The 14943-nt window shown below is 44.2% G+C and overlaps 1 protein-coding gene across 1 annotated transcript; it reads right to left on the bottom strand.

The window, feature by feature from the left end:
• Positions 1-3292: 3292 nt before the first annotated feature.
• On the bottom strand, positions 3293-14025 carry LOC138965784 (alpha-protein kinase 1-like). The gene is made up of 12 exons (XM_070337900.1): positions 13766-14025; positions 13141-13367; positions 12519-12601; positions 10910-11073; positions 9225-9314; positions 8764-8911; positions 8286-8403; positions 6554-8132; positions 6056-6218; positions 5144-5282; positions 4465-4692; positions 3293-3738 (listed from the first exon to the last, which is right to left on the bottom strand). The coding sequence occupies exons 1-12, from the start codon at positions 13818-13820 to the stop codon at positions 3553-3555; spliced, it is 3180 nt and encodes a 1059-aa protein (XP_070194001.1). The 5' UTR covers positions 13821-14025; the 3' UTR covers positions 3293-3552.
• Between the last annotated feature and the right edge of the window lie 918 nt (positions 14026-14943).

Raw genomic sequence — 14943 nt, 5'->3', positions numbered from 1 at the left:
AAGATGAGCGATATCAAGATATCTTGAATAATAGTCAATCAGAACGAGATAACTCTGTCCCTTGAATTCACACAAGTCTGCAGCAACCATCTGGAATGGTCTGTCTGGGAGTTCTGTTGTCATAAGTGGCTGACTTCTCTGGGATGGCTGCTTCTCTTCGCAGTGTTGACATGCTGACACTCTTTGCTTGATGTTTTCATTGATGCCTGGCCACCAAACTGTCGACTTTGCTCTTTCTCGACATTTGGTTATCCCATAATGGCCGTGAATCCGGTTCAGCATTTCTTCTCTCAAGACCTGCGGAACGACGATCCGGACGCCTCTGACGAGAAGACCTCGATGTATGCTGAACTCCCCTCTGAATGCGTAGTAGTCTTTCAGAGCTGGCTCTACGTCAGTGACGTACCTGGGCCAACCGTTGGCCGTGTAGTGTTGAGCTGCTTTGACGACAGGATCTTGCTGACTCAGTGCTGCTATCTCGTCTAGTCTTTTGTCTGAAACCGGCCATGAAGATTGGACAGCGTCGACGTGAGCTTCCACATCTTCCACCAATAGTGTGGCAACGTCGGCTCTGTCTTCCAATGTCTCTTCTCTCCCCTCTTGGACAGGCGACTGAGGACTTCTCGACAAGGTGTCAGCCACCACACGCGTCTTGCCTGGTGAATAACTTGCTGTCAAGCTGAATCGCATCAGTCTTATCAGCATCCGCTGACATCTGATGGACGTTTCGTCCAAATCTTTGGTGTTGATGAGAGGAATGAGCGGCTTGTGGTCGGTTTCGAGCGTAAATTTCTCCAGACCAATCAGATAACGTTCGAACTTTTCGCACGCCCGCACAGCCGCTAGACACTCCTTCTCAATCTGGGCATATCCTTGTTCCGTTGATGTCAGAGTTCTTGAGCAGAAAGCGACTAGCTTCATCTTCTCCCCATGCTGCTGCAGGAGTACGCCGCCAATACCGTAGCTGCTCGCGTCGGCACTGACCATTGTCGGCTTAGTCAAGTCAAAGTAAGCGAGAGTAGGAGCTGCTGTCAGGAGCTCTTTCGCTTTTGAAAACGCGAGTGTCTGAGGCTGTCCCCAGTTCCACGCCTTGTCTTTCTCCAGCAACTCGGTGACAGGCTTCAAGACTGACGACAAGTTTGGCAGAAATCGTCCCAGAAAGTTCATCATGCCCATATTTCTTCTCAGTTCTGTGACGTTGGTCGGGTCAGGCAAGTTGATGATGGCATCAATCTTCTTCTTGTCTGGTCTGATTCCGTCGGCGTTGATCACGTGACCAAGGAACTCGATCTCTGACTGTTTGAAGCTGCATTTTTCCTTGTTGAGCTTGAGCCCGGCCTCGACAATCTTCTTCATGGAGCTCTCGAGATGCTGCTCGTGTTCTTCATCTGAGTTGCTGTAGATGAGAACGTCGTCGAAGAAACAGATCGTGTTTTCTTCTCCCTTCAGGATCGTCTCCATCGTGCGTTGGAAAATCTCGGGAGCGGAGGATATTCCGAACGGAAGTTGTTTGTAGTAGTACCTTCCTAATGGCGTGATGAAGGTTGTGTACTTGGCAGTTTCTGGGTCGAGAGGAATTTGATAAAACCCCGACGTTGCGTCCAGCTTGCTGAAGATCTTCGCTCCTTTGAGTCGATGCAAAATGTCGTCGAGAGTCGGAATCGGGTACCTCTCCCTCTTGACTGACAGGTTCAGCTTTTTCAAGTCCGTGCAGACCCGGACCGCTCCAGATTTCTTCAAAACTGGCACCATCGGAGAACACCAATCTGTAGGCTCGGTTATTTCCTCAATAATTCCGGCCTTCTTCATCCTTTCCAGTTCTTCTTCTACCTTCTTCATCAAAGGTATGGGTACTCTCCGAGCTGTGTGTAGACTGTAGGGCTGGCTGTTCTCTTTCAGGACGATCTTTGCTGGTGGGCACTTGACTGGTTGCTGGTCCAACTCACCGAACGCTGGCCGTATGCAGTCGAGACGTTGGACAAGTCCCATGCGTTTACAGGCTTCTCTGCTTAATAAGCTCTCTGTCTTGCTGTCGACGACTTAAATATCCAGGTGAAACTCTTGACCGTTGATGTTGGTAGTGTCCCTAAAGAATCATATGCAGGATATCTGTCCGCCTGCGCCGTGCATAACTGCACAGGCGGGGATAAGTTTGGGACACGGGACAAGGGTCAGGTAAAGGGATTTGGAAATGATGGTCACATCTGCACCTGTGTCGATCTTGAACTTGATCTTGCGACGTCCAAAGGATCTGGGTCAGTGTACCATGCTGGTTCAGCTCCCTGCTTGTGTACGACACCCATGTAGTACACTTCTTCTGCGTCGACAGCGTTGACTTGCTTGGAACGGCAACAAGAAAAGAAATGTCCGTACCTGCCACAGCCGTGACACTGCTTCCCTTTTGCCGGACAGTCACTGTCTTTCTTGTGTTGTCCACGTCCGCAGCGTGAACATGATGCATCACTTCTCCCCTCCTGAGGAAAGCGACGACCGCCATCGCGCGGATGACGAAATCCATCCCTCGAACCGGCGTGCTTGGTCGCTGGACCGCTGCTGCCACTGTCACGGCTGGTACCTGCTGCACCTGCACCGCCGCGAGGGCGTCTGTTGAATCGCTGCGTACCGGTGTGTACCGCGTCAACACTGGAACGTTGCTCAGACAGCTATCTCTTGACTTGCTCGTACTGCCTGGCTTGCTTAATGGCGTCCTGCAAATTCAGGTCTGCTTGCATTTGTAACTTTTCTGAGAGTTTTTGGTCGTTCACACCAAGGACGAACCTGTCACGAATGGCTTCGTCGCGGTTATGAAAATCTGCGTGCTCAGAAAGTTCGTACAGGGCTCTGACGTAAGGTTTGATTTGCTCGCCGCTGTGTTGGCTTCTGGTGTTGAAGACAGCTCGAACGTGTATGACGTTCTTTTGTGGAACGAAGTGCGTGTCAAATAACTTCAATACGTCTTCCAGTTTTGCTTCGTCATCGTCTTCGTCATATTCGAACTGTTCGTAGATCTGTTCGGCTTGTATGCCCATAGCATAGATTAAGGAACTGACCTGGACTGAAAATTGTTCTTTGTCTAGTTTAGAAGCAACCCTGTAGCGTTCGAAACGCTTGCGCCACGTGGGCCACTGGTCGGGCCTCCCAAAGTCGAGTGGTTCAGGCGGTTTGAATGGCATGCTCTTCTTCTTCCGTACGACTAGGCTCGACTATTTCAAAACTCACGGTTGGGTAAAAAAAATCCCACCGCTGCCACCATGTCGTGTTCCGAGCGTACATAACCAACACTCACATCAGGTACGTTCATCTAGTTTACTTGTCTAGCAAAGCTACAGATGACAACAATACAAGGTCGATGCGGTAAGCCATGCCTCACGTGCATGCCGAGTCCAGCGAGTAGTGGGCGGAAAGCACCGTTGCACATGCGCGCCCCATCACATGACCGACCGAGTTCGACCGACACGACCCGAGAGGTACCGAATACCGTCACACAAACCCACATTAGGCCTATATATTAAAGACAGCTGAGTCGAAAAAAACGCCTCAGCATTTTCAAGTTCATGCTCTTCGCTGATCTATTCCAAGGAAGCGGCAAAATCCATTGCACTGCTTGTGGACGTGGTCCCAGAAGTCCGCCATGCCCTTCTCGTGGCGGTCAAAGGCTGACACTTCCGTTTTGCTGCGCGTGTGCAGAACAGGATCCGTAAGGTAGATAACTCCGTCTTTGTCGTCTGGCACACATCCCTGCAAAAACGTGGAGGAGAACAAATCGACGGTGAAAGAAATACCATACATTTCATATAACATGAGATTTTTACAATTTTTAAATTTCGTCAGTTTTATAACCCCAGCTGAGGGGTCTCTGTGAGTCAAAATGTGTATATACAACGGCTTTGCTCACTAATTGTACTATGATGACAGTAAAAGTAGGGATGTCAGAATCCCAAGTCTGACAAAGCAGCGCATTAATACACAGTAAACGGTTGTATGTGACAAGGAGTCTCATCCAGTCTACCTTAGTGTGACAAATTTCAAACCTAGGTCGCAGACATATATTCTTGCGTGCAAACCATATTGTTTAGATTTAGGCATGGAGTCAAAGGCTTCTATTTCTCCTGCAAAACTGTTACGTTATGACGACTTTATCATGACGTGAAAATGGACAATGCAGAACTTAACGTGCTTGCCTCCGAAAAAACAGGGATATTCGCGTGGTCAGCATTTTTTGAAGAACCCCCCCCCCCCTCCACACACTACATTCACAGTATCAACAGACATTTTGAAAGACCACATGTCTAGTAAGCACAGTCATGTAAGTATTCTGTGCCATGTTGAGCATCCTTGGTATTCTTCTTCTTCAGGGTTCGATGATGGTTGCATCATTGGTGTTGTAAACCACACACCTGCACATATCTCATCTAAAGAATTGTCGGATATTGCAATGCACTTGAAAGCTCTGTGGGGACTAACCTGAAGGTCAACGACCATGTAGTGACCATCGCTGGCGACATAGGAGAAGTGGGAGAAGGCGGTGGCCACAGCCAGACCCTTGACCAGCTCCTGGCGGCCATTGACGTGAGCGGCGTTGTTGGTCAGCTTGTGATAGTGACCCTCCATGTAGGGCTCCACGTTCAGCCAGTCCACCACCTCGCCCTCGGCGTTTTGCAGCTGGAGGTGGAAAGCGGGCAGGAACTGGATCTGCGTTTGAACATTTCAAATTCAATTAAACAAACCAACAAACAAAAAACAAGTCGCTTGTTCATTTCAATGCTTTTTATTCTCTCAGGTGCCAGGAGACTGGTTCCGATTAACTCTCACTTACTCTATCACACATGTCGTATGCATTTAGAGCGCTTACTTTCCTGTGTTTATCAGATTTCAATTAAACGTTTTCATTATTATCATTCTTGTATCCAACTTAGGCTACGTGAGAAATACCACCCATGTGATAAATAAATCATCTCTTTACACGTGTGTATATCACTGTTAATATATCAATTATAGTATTGTGCTGTTCCTGTTGTTAACAAAATTGCAGCTAAAGATGGAAAGCATGCAGGAACTGAAACAAAGGGTTACCATTTTAATAATTCTCGCTAAAAAGGAAAGCAGGGGAAGGACGCGCTAAGACAAACTTGATTTTGTATACCCTCAAGAATTCTGTCTGATAAGAGTTGAGGGCCTTGTTGAAAAGCGTGACGTAGTATGATGCCATCATCTGCTGCATGACGTCATGCATGTACACTGCACAAGGGCGCTGACCGTTGCGGTATTTCTTCCCCACGTACCTGATGATCAGAGCAAAGCAAGGACACTAAAAACTTTAAAAACAGTGCCGATAACAGTCAAAATCATCAAAGAAACGTTGTATTCAAAATAGTCGTTATTAAAACAGAAGCAAAATCCGAATGGCCCGGTAGCTCAGTTGGTAGAGCACTGGACTTGTGATCGGAAGGTCGCAGGTTCGGGCCGGGACGGACACGGGTCAACTTTATGTGCAGACCCAGAGACGGAAGCCATGTCCCACCCCCGTGTCATCACAATGGCACGTAAAAGACCTTGGTCATTCTGCCATAAGTGCAGGTGGCTGAATACACCTGAACACGCAGACACCTGGGTAGCGCGACTCCGTTGCTACTAGCTTTCCACTGGGAGAAAGCGACCCGAATTTCCCAGCGATGGGACAATAAAGTAATGAAAATGATGAAAATGAAAAAGAAAGAAATTTTTCAAATGAAAATGAAATGAAAATGATGTTGGATTTTTTTTTTACGGTTGATTGACAGAGTTGTGAAAAGCCACTCATTTTCTTGCAGATAGTCTGATTATGATTTTCTTTCATTTAATAATACTTTGGTTTTGTTTACATGGTGTAAGCAAAGGCACATAGCATTTGGGACGGGGTGGGTGGGTAGTAGTATAAGGCAAGAGAGCACACTACGCACCCTGCCCCCACCCACCCCATGTCAAGTGCCTGTGTTTGTCCTCAAAGTTTCCTGCCTATGAATAGAGGTCATGTTTTACGTGAAGTTGTACCTGCATACATGTATACAATACACACCGTGCAAGTGGCTCGCCTTGATGGAGAAAACTGACAAAGAAGGCGTCACGAAAGGCCCCCTTAGGGTTCTTGTCCGCTAACAGCAACTCATCTCCAACATGGGCTAGTGTCGTCTGCCTGGACCACTGGCCGGTCCAAGCATTGTAGGTCAACAACGTTGCTCCTGTCCAAGGACAGAAATAACATTATAGTCACTAGTGTACGCACATAAAGCGCAGTGACTACCATCAACCATTCCCTGCGGAAACAAAATTGTATATTTTGTGTAAATGAATCATCCATTCACAAAGTGTTTATCGCTGCACAATGCTAAGTTTTGCAATCGAAGAATACGCAGTTTGTGTGCGGGTTTTTGTTTTGTTGTCAAGGTGAAATTTTAATTGACTTGGCGTAATTGTTGACTAACAAATTTGTTATTCAATAAATTACTCAAGTAATAGTTTTCTCTCTTCTTTGGAAAGTAACATTTTGATTATATGCAGCATGAAAGGTACTTACTGCAAACTGTTTTATCTTGAGACAGTTGTTGCAGCATGACTGTGTCCACCTTACTGTCGTCTATGTGCTCCTTTGAATTCGAACCAAGCTGAAGACTGGACACTAGGCTCTCGGGTCTGCTTTTTGACAACTCCTTGAACTGCTCGTTGCAAGAAATGGCTTCTGAAACAGAAGAATGGGGCGTCGCTGGGGAAGAAGACTTGGTGGTTGCGTTACGATCCACTGTAGAGGGTCCTGTCCGCGATGAACCGCATCTCGCGCACACATGGTGGCTACTGCCCTCTGTCAGATTTTGAGTCTCTTCCAGGATGGACCGAGATGAGGAAATAATCTGAGTCTGTGCGTTCGTCGAAAGGCTTTCATTCTGATTCCTTGAATCGATGGAAAGGCTCCTTTGCTGGTTATTTGAGTCGACGGAAAGGCTTCCATGCTGGTTATTTGGGTCGACGGAAAGGCTTCCATGCTGGTTATTTGAGTCGGTGGAACGACATTGACTATTGTCATCCATCAACGACAAAGGTTTTGCTATCACAGCCTCCTGAGTTGCATACTGACACTCTGAGGCGCGTTTGTTTGAGGACGCATCAGCGGATGCGCTGTGTAGAGAACAAGAGGAGGAGTTGGTGTTCGTTGACAAGGACAAAGAATCGAGGTCATCTGATGTCCTTCCTAAAGAATTTATGTCTACAATTCTTTGCTCTGCTTCAGCCGACATTGCTGGCCAGGTTGCCACTCTCAGCTCTTCACGGTTCATCGCCAGACCCACGTACCTCTTCTGGGGGTGAACACCTCTTCTGGGACCTGCAGCTGGCGTTCTGTGCGACGTCTGTGGGAATGTTGAGGCTTTCAGGGGAAGGTCAGCATACCCTGAACTCTGGCTTTGGCATGTCCGTCCTGAAGTATCACTGCCGACATTGGTGTTGTTCCCTGAGGTATCAGGCAACCTTGAAGGTTGGGTTGGCGTGTCTGTCTGCCTGATGTGTTCTTGAGGTGTTGTTGATTCCTGCCTCGCTGATTCGTCGTCGGTGCTGGCCACGACATTTCTTGTTGAATCGGCTATCATGAGACCATCACTTTCCTGCGCGTTTCCTGTTGAAGCTGGTTCGTTAATATCATCAGGTACGGGAGAGTCTGTTGCTTGCACAGATGAACCTGAATCAAAGTCTCCCCCCAACTTGGCATGAACATATTCAAAACTGCCTTGCAGTTGAGGAAGGCCAAGGAAACACAGCACATCGTTCATCAAGGAGACGGAATTCGCGTCCAACTTAAGTGACGTTGACTGTCCCCTCCTGGCTTCTTTACAGCACATTACCTCGTACAAATCCTGGCTTAGGCCCTCCAACAGCAGACCTTGCTGCCTATCGACATCACAAAAGGATTGTGAGAGAACCAAACTGGCGAGAAAGACTGCACGCGCGAACTCCACGAAAGACTCCACGTTCTGCAAGTTGTCCACTGCTCTGTGGCCAGCTAGACTGTGTTTGATATCCACTGTGATCTGCTGCAGCAGCTGTTGGAACTGAATAGGACAAGGGCTTTGTACTGCGAACATCAGCAGAGACTCGTCAGCCGCAAGCTGTCAACCGAAAGCATGCACAAGTGTGAAATAAAAAAACAATTCACAACAATACATTTCTGGTTTGAGACTGAAGCATTCATATGAAAAATACCTTTAACTGTAATCACTACTCATAAAAACGTATTTAAAAAAAAAGACCTTGCCGGTTACCAAGTGCTTGGCGACAAAGAACCTGTCCTGAATATGCTGGACGTTCTGCGTGGCACCTTGACCGTGACGGTAGCCTTCGTAGCACGGGTGATCAGTCTCGAAGACCTTTGGATGCTGTCTGTTGAATGAAGTATGTGTTACGTCATAATTAAGAAGTGTGTTTCACTGTCACGCATTGTGCTAAAAATATAATATTCAATGGAAAGTCTGGGTTGGAGTAAATCTGTTATATTCAAACATCTAAATGTAGTTACAGAATTCTCAGAGGTTTGAGTGCAGGAACAAGAATATAATTATTTGACCTCATGTTGAAGACTACAGAAAACGGTAGTGCGAAGCTACCTCCTCGATCCTTTTTTTTTCACACACCGAACAAACTGCGCCTAGATAACAGGACTAATTCACAATATGAATACTGTGTACACTTTACACGACAGAGCTACTGAAAGACTCCACACCAGCCCTTCTGTCATCGTACCTGCGGAGTAGGTCATACTCATGCTGCTGCAGATGACAGAGACAACGAGACAGCACGTGCAGACAGGATCCCATTCCTTTGAGGTCTTGAACATGTTGAAAAAGTTCCAGTCCTTCCACCAAAGGCGGGATCGCATAGTGCCACAACTCTAAAGATGACGAAAATTGATTGAGCTTGTGGGAAAATAAAAATTAGGAAATAATACTCGTTGTAAATGCTGAGAACGTGTAACGGGGGTTCAATAGCCTATATGTCAGTGTTTAAAAACATAAATATTTAATTTTGTTAAGAAAATGCGCTCAGTTTACTTACTTGGGTAGCTTTTCAAATAGGGGGCTTTTCGGTTCACATAGCACTTCAATATATGTTTCACTCAAAAAGGGATCTTTCCGATTTCAAAAAGTTCAGAAAGGCCAATATGTAGTACATGTAGCAGCAGAAAGTCTGGTCATCTAGCTCACCAAGGTTATGGAAGATCTGCCCTTGCACGTGCAAACAAGCAGCCTTGGTATCCAGGTACTGCCCGTTGTCTTTGTACTGCCAGCCATCCTCTGGGGACACAAGATGACAGTAAGAATTTGTCGTAGAACCTGGTTAGTCTTCGTTTCTAAGATCTTCTACACTTGGCAAATAAATTATTGCGACAAATTTCGCACCCAAATTAAAGCATTAATTCTCGTGTCATTTTATTCCAACTTTCTATGCCAGTTAAGGCAGTTCACTTGACTTTCTGGATCTACCACCGGATTAAAGATTTCTTTAACATGGATCACGTGACCGCCGCTCAAATAAGGGTACCCTCAAAATCGACCGGACAAAAACGGAAGGGACCAATTAAAAGTCGACGAAAAATCACAATAGGCAAAACTTAGCAACTTTTACGAGATGAAAGTCAAATCAATTATCTACCCAGCACATGTTGTTTTGTTTAGATAGCTCGAGTATTGCGTGTGCTATGCTATTCCTTCTGTTGCAGGTGTCGATCGCATGAGCGGTTAATAACGGAAGTTTTGCGTCAATTTTTAATGGTATCATGACAAAAAGCGCTGTATTTCAGCAATGAATTGGTGGATTACTTTGAAACTTTTATCATATTTTGCCAATACAGTGGTCGCCGCTTAATAAAGCCACTTCTGGACCGACGAAAAATGGCTTTAATAAGCGGCGGATTTATTAACCGGCGGTCCAGGAATACGTCATTTTCGAAAGAAAAAAATTTCGTCTCGTTTCTTTACGTCACTCAGTCACTTTCTTTCGTCATTTACACTTGTTTGAATCTAAACAAAACTAATTATGTACATGTACGTGTACTTTGATCACTTCGGTACATCAATAATTTCACTGTCACCGTCACGAATCATTACTCGGCAGAGAAGAACGATTTTATGAGTGTTTGTTTGTTGGTCGTCTTCCACATTAGAACAAGATAATGTGAGTTTTAGTCACAAACTACGTGATTTCTTAGGGAAAACTGGCTTTAATAAGCGGCGGGTTGGTTTTATTAACCGGCTTTTTCTAATACATAAGATATAGTGATAAATCCGGACCGTCTGAAATCGGCTTTTATAAGCGGCTGGCTCTATTAACCGCGGTTTTATTAAGCGGCGTCCACTGTATATTGCTAGACGTACTTTGCGTAAAATTGTGAATTGTCACAGGTATTGGTTCAGATGTTACGTAATGTTCCGGAAAAAGTGTTTAAACCTGTCATAGGATTGTTCACTTATGTCCCAAAAATTAATGACATCGCACGTCCACAGACAAATGATTGATACAGGTACTGCCGAAGTTTTGAGGGTACCCTTATATGAGGCGCAGTCACGTGATCCCTGTAAAAGAAATCTTTTATCCGAAATGTGATCCAGAAAGTCAAGTGAACGGCCTTTACTGGCACAGAAAGATGGAATGAAACTACACGGGAATTAATCCTTTAATTTGGGTGCGAAATGTGTTGCAATAATTGTTTGACCAAGGTTACATCACTTCCTGATCTGATGATGATGATGATGATGATGATGATGATGATGATGATGATGATGATGATGATGATGATGATGATGATGATGATGATGATCCATTGCTTAGGTACCACACAGTTTGGCGCTTTCTCGTGCACACCACTCCAGGTATTAAAACTTCCTCTCACCCCTACTGATGATGGAATGAATGACTTTCAAGGATCCGTTGAGGTCCCCCTCGTCCTTCATGACTCTGGCACTACGAAGGGTCACTTGCGGAGCTACGGCGGTGTCTGGACTCGCTCGTCGTAGGTCCGAGACCACTCTCAGGAGTGGCTTGGATCTCCCAAACCTATAAAATTTGAAAGACTGAGAAACAGTGTCTCTGTCTAAGTCTCTGCGTTGTTTTGTTTGTCTCTGTAGTCGTATTTAAAGGGGGGTAGGGGAGGGGGTTGCTTTTGAACTGAAATTAAAGCAAAAAGCACGCTGTAATCACACTGTGATAAAAAGGTTATCTACTTTTAAATCCATAAAATATGTAGGTATTTTGTAGCTATGTCCGCGTCTCAAATCAAACATTAGCAATGCATGAATTAAAACACTTGTGTGTTTTTATATTTAGTCAAGTTTTGACTAAATATTTTAACATCGAGGGGGAATCGAAACGAGGGTCGTGGTGTATGTGCGTGTGTGTGTCTGTGTGTGTGTGTGTGTGTGTGTGTGTAGAGCGATTCAGACTAAACTACTGGACCGATCTTTATGAAATTTGACATGAGAGTTCCTGGGTATGAAATCCCCGAACGTTTTTTTCATTTTTTTGATAAATGTCTTTGATGACGTCATATCCGGCTTTTCGTGAAAGTTGAGGCGGCACTGTCACGCCCTCATTTTTCAACCAAATTGGTTGAAATTTTGGTCAAGTAATCTTCGACGAAGCCCGGACTTCGGTATTGCATTTCAGCTTGGTGGCTTAAAAATTAATTAATGACTTTGGTCATTAAAAATCAGAAAATTGTAAAAAAAAAATAAAAATTTATAAAACGATCCAAATGTACGTTCATCTTATTTTCCATCATTTGCTGATTCCAAAAACATATAAATATTTTATATTCGGATTAAAAACAAGCTCTGAAAATTAAATATATAAAAATTATTATCAAAATTAAATTGTCCAAATCAATTTAAAAACACTTTCATCTTATTCCTTGTCGGTTCCTGATTCCAAAAACATAATAGATATGATATGTTTGGATTAAAAACACGCTCAGAAAGTTAAAACAAAGAGGGGTACAGAAAAGCGTGCTATCCTTCTTAGCGCAACTACTACCCCGCTCTTCTTGTCAATTTCACTGCCTTTGCCATGAGCGGTGGACTGACGATGCTACGAGTATACGGTCTTGCTGAAAAATGGCATTGCGTTCAGTTTCATTCTGTGAGTTCGACAGCTACTTGACTAAATATTGTATTTTCGCCTTACGCGACTTTTTTCTTTTCTTATATCTTTAAAATGTGATTTTTTATACACACACACACACACACACACACACACACAGAATCATGCTAGCGCGATCAACATATTGCACTACAGCGGTACCTGAGACGAAAGGACACCCTTAGTACCAGCCGAAAGCGTCCCGGCGACATGTCACGAAAGGAGTTTTGGTCAATAACAAAAAGACAAAGGACTACAAGAGATGTCCTTTTTGGAAGGTGTCTTCTCATTAGAAGGTCCTCACATCACAGGTGCCGCTGTTTATTGATTTATTTATTTATCGTTTTTGCTTATATAATTCAGACCTGTACAGGGCTCGGTCGACAGTGTAAATGAGGGCTGCTAGCAAGTCGTAATTCGCTGCTTTCACGGCCAAGTCCATGCATACCTGGGGACACATTGTCCTTGTACAATTAACACTTTTGATTTAAGTAGAGCGGGAGAGAGAGAGATAGAAAGAGAGAGAGAGAGAGAGAGAGAGAGAGAGAGAGAGAGAGAGAGAAAGAGAGACTAAGCAGCATCTTGTCCTGTTCATACTGTTCTAAAACAAGGTTGAGGTCAAAAAAGAAAGTGGCTTCGGGGTAATGATAGAATACCATTATTAATGGATATCACGTTAACAAAGAAACTTTCCTGGTGGCCAATCTCACACAGTTGCATTAAATGCGTTGTGTTGTATAGCGTTGTGTTTAATCTCATTGTGCTATTGCTTCTCGTCAGTTTGTGTGTGTGTGTGTGTGTGTGTGTGTGTGTGTGTGTGTGACAATGTGTGTGTTTGAATACGTATGTGCGTGCGTGTGTGTGTGTGTGTGTGTGTGTCCTTCTCTGTGTCAGTCTCTGTCTGACTGTCTTGTGCCTGTGTTTTGAGAAGCCGCCTTGAGAATTGTATGTTTCTGTGTGTGGAATTAGTGAGCTGACAGAACTTACACAGATGACTTCGATCACATTGAGCGAAGGGAGTCCATCGGCTTCAATGGCAGTAGTACTCAGAATTTCAGGGGTAAAGTCAGGGGGCATGAAAGGCATTTCTTGGTTCCGAGCGAGTTCTATTTTCTCCTTGATTTGTTCTGGCACCAACAACAGCCATATTTGCAGGGCGTCTTTTGCTGAAAGGTCCTGAAGTTTGTTGACAGAAGCCCACTCTGAATGACAAACTGACAAAGAAAAGAATGTGCGTTGGAACTTTTGTCATAATGCCATTAGAAGGAGACAACTTTTCTGTACACGTGCGGACGCAAGAAACCCCCAAAAGGGCTTTCTCTCTTCTCTCCCCCGCGAGGAAAATGTACATCCGTAATAAAGCAGAAACAACAAATAAATAAAAGAATACCGTCGAAACCAAGAACCCACTTCATAAAATAAAAGACATAAAAGTAAACGAGAAAGCCTTGTTTCATTGTTCCCTCAGGTTACCCGTCTGCAATTTTGAAAATCATACAATGAAATTGTTTGAACACATTTCCATTGAAAAGAAAATGTTGGTTATACTCTTCTGTCTGCTAATACACAAAATTTTTTTAGCAGTCTACACTGTGAAGAATTGAAAACATACCTCTGTCAAAAACACGCTTTACACCAAAGTTGTCCAGAATACAGTTCTCTTCCATTATCTTTTACGTTGATTCACAACTTTCACCGCCAAAAAAACGTCTGTCAAACAAATCGAATCGCCTTAACCAATAAGCTGTTAAATGTCACGTTTGTATTCTCATTTTTTGCGCAACTTGGTAATTTATTTAAGAAGCAGGTTACGCCAGTTTTGTGACTTTTTAGTTTGTTAACTCTCTTTGGGTTTCTTGTCCTCGCTGTTTCTCAAACTTAAGTCCTAATGACGAAACGAACTTGCTGCTGTCATATATTAGTAGAAATAAAACGGGTCGGCCTATGCTTTTAGTATACCAGGGTACGAGAGCATGAGTGGACATGAATAGACTGACACAATATTGATACCATGTACAGTCGACTCCGGATATTACGTCACCCCTCGGGGGATGTATTTGAGCGACGTTATACGCGGTGACGCTGTATCCGGTTCATCGGTTATAACGTCACTTTTACGCGCGGGTGATGTTATATCCGGAGTCCAAGAGTTATGTCCCTTTCTAAAGTACTGACTGTTTTAATAAAACTGTGCAGAAATGGAAAGTGCATGCATTAGTGTTGTTTAAAAATTACAACAACATATTGTTGTAAGTTTTAAACTAACTTATTACAATAATCTTTAATTCACTTCCTCATATATAGAATTGTGGACTATTCTCTTCTTTGCGTATTTCCAAAACCTGGCTATACCATGAATACAAAATTGTATACACAACATTTTCCCCGAAATTCGGCAACAGTAGTAAATGTACAATGTTGTAGGCTGCATGCTGATTCTGAGACAGGTTGCTGGTGTTGGAGTGACAAGCTCCGTCTGGTTCCATCGACAATCTCAGTCTTTAATTATAGTGTCCAACGTTATTAGCTTTAAGGACACACACACATATGGATGTCGTTTATTCATATTCTGCTCTCATCTTGACCTGTCCTTGATGTCCGAAGAAATAACAAGTCGCGTAAGGCGAAAATACAACATTTAGTCGAGTAGCTGTCGAACTCACAGAATGAAACTGAACGCAATGCAATTTTTCAGCAAGACTCGTGGCATCGTCAGTCCACCGCTCATGGCAAAGGCAGTGAAATTGACAAGAAGAGCGGGGTAGTAGTTGCGCTGAGAAGGATAGCACG

Source organism: Littorina saxatilis, linkage group LG1, assembly GCF_037325665.1.
Source record: "Littorina saxatilis isolate snail1 linkage group LG1, US_GU_Lsax_2.0, whole genome shotgun sequence".
Lineage (NCBI taxonomy): Eukaryota > Metazoa > Mollusca > Gastropoda > Littorinimorpha > Littorinidae > Littorina > Littorina saxatilis.
The sequence above is the reverse complement of the archived record's forward strand: the minus strand, read 5'-3'. Positions and strand labels throughout refer to the sequence as shown.

What these genes read in the sequence shown, in the direction of transcription:
- LOC138965784 (XM_070337900.1), bottom strand. Translation starts at nt 13,820, where the DNA reads ATGGAAGAGAACTGTATTCTGGACAACTTTGGTGTAAAGCGTGTTTTT. An exon ending in GAGTATGACCTACTCCGCAG is followed by an intron (nt 8,404 to 8,763) that starts GTACGATGACAG and finishes TTCATTCAACAG; the next exon opens with ACAGCATCCAAAGGTCTTCG. An exon ending in ACATGGTCGTTGACCTTCAG is followed by an intron (nt 3,739 to 4,464) that starts GTTAGTCCCCAC and finishes ACGTTTTTGCAG; the next exon opens with GGATGTGTGCCAGACGACAA.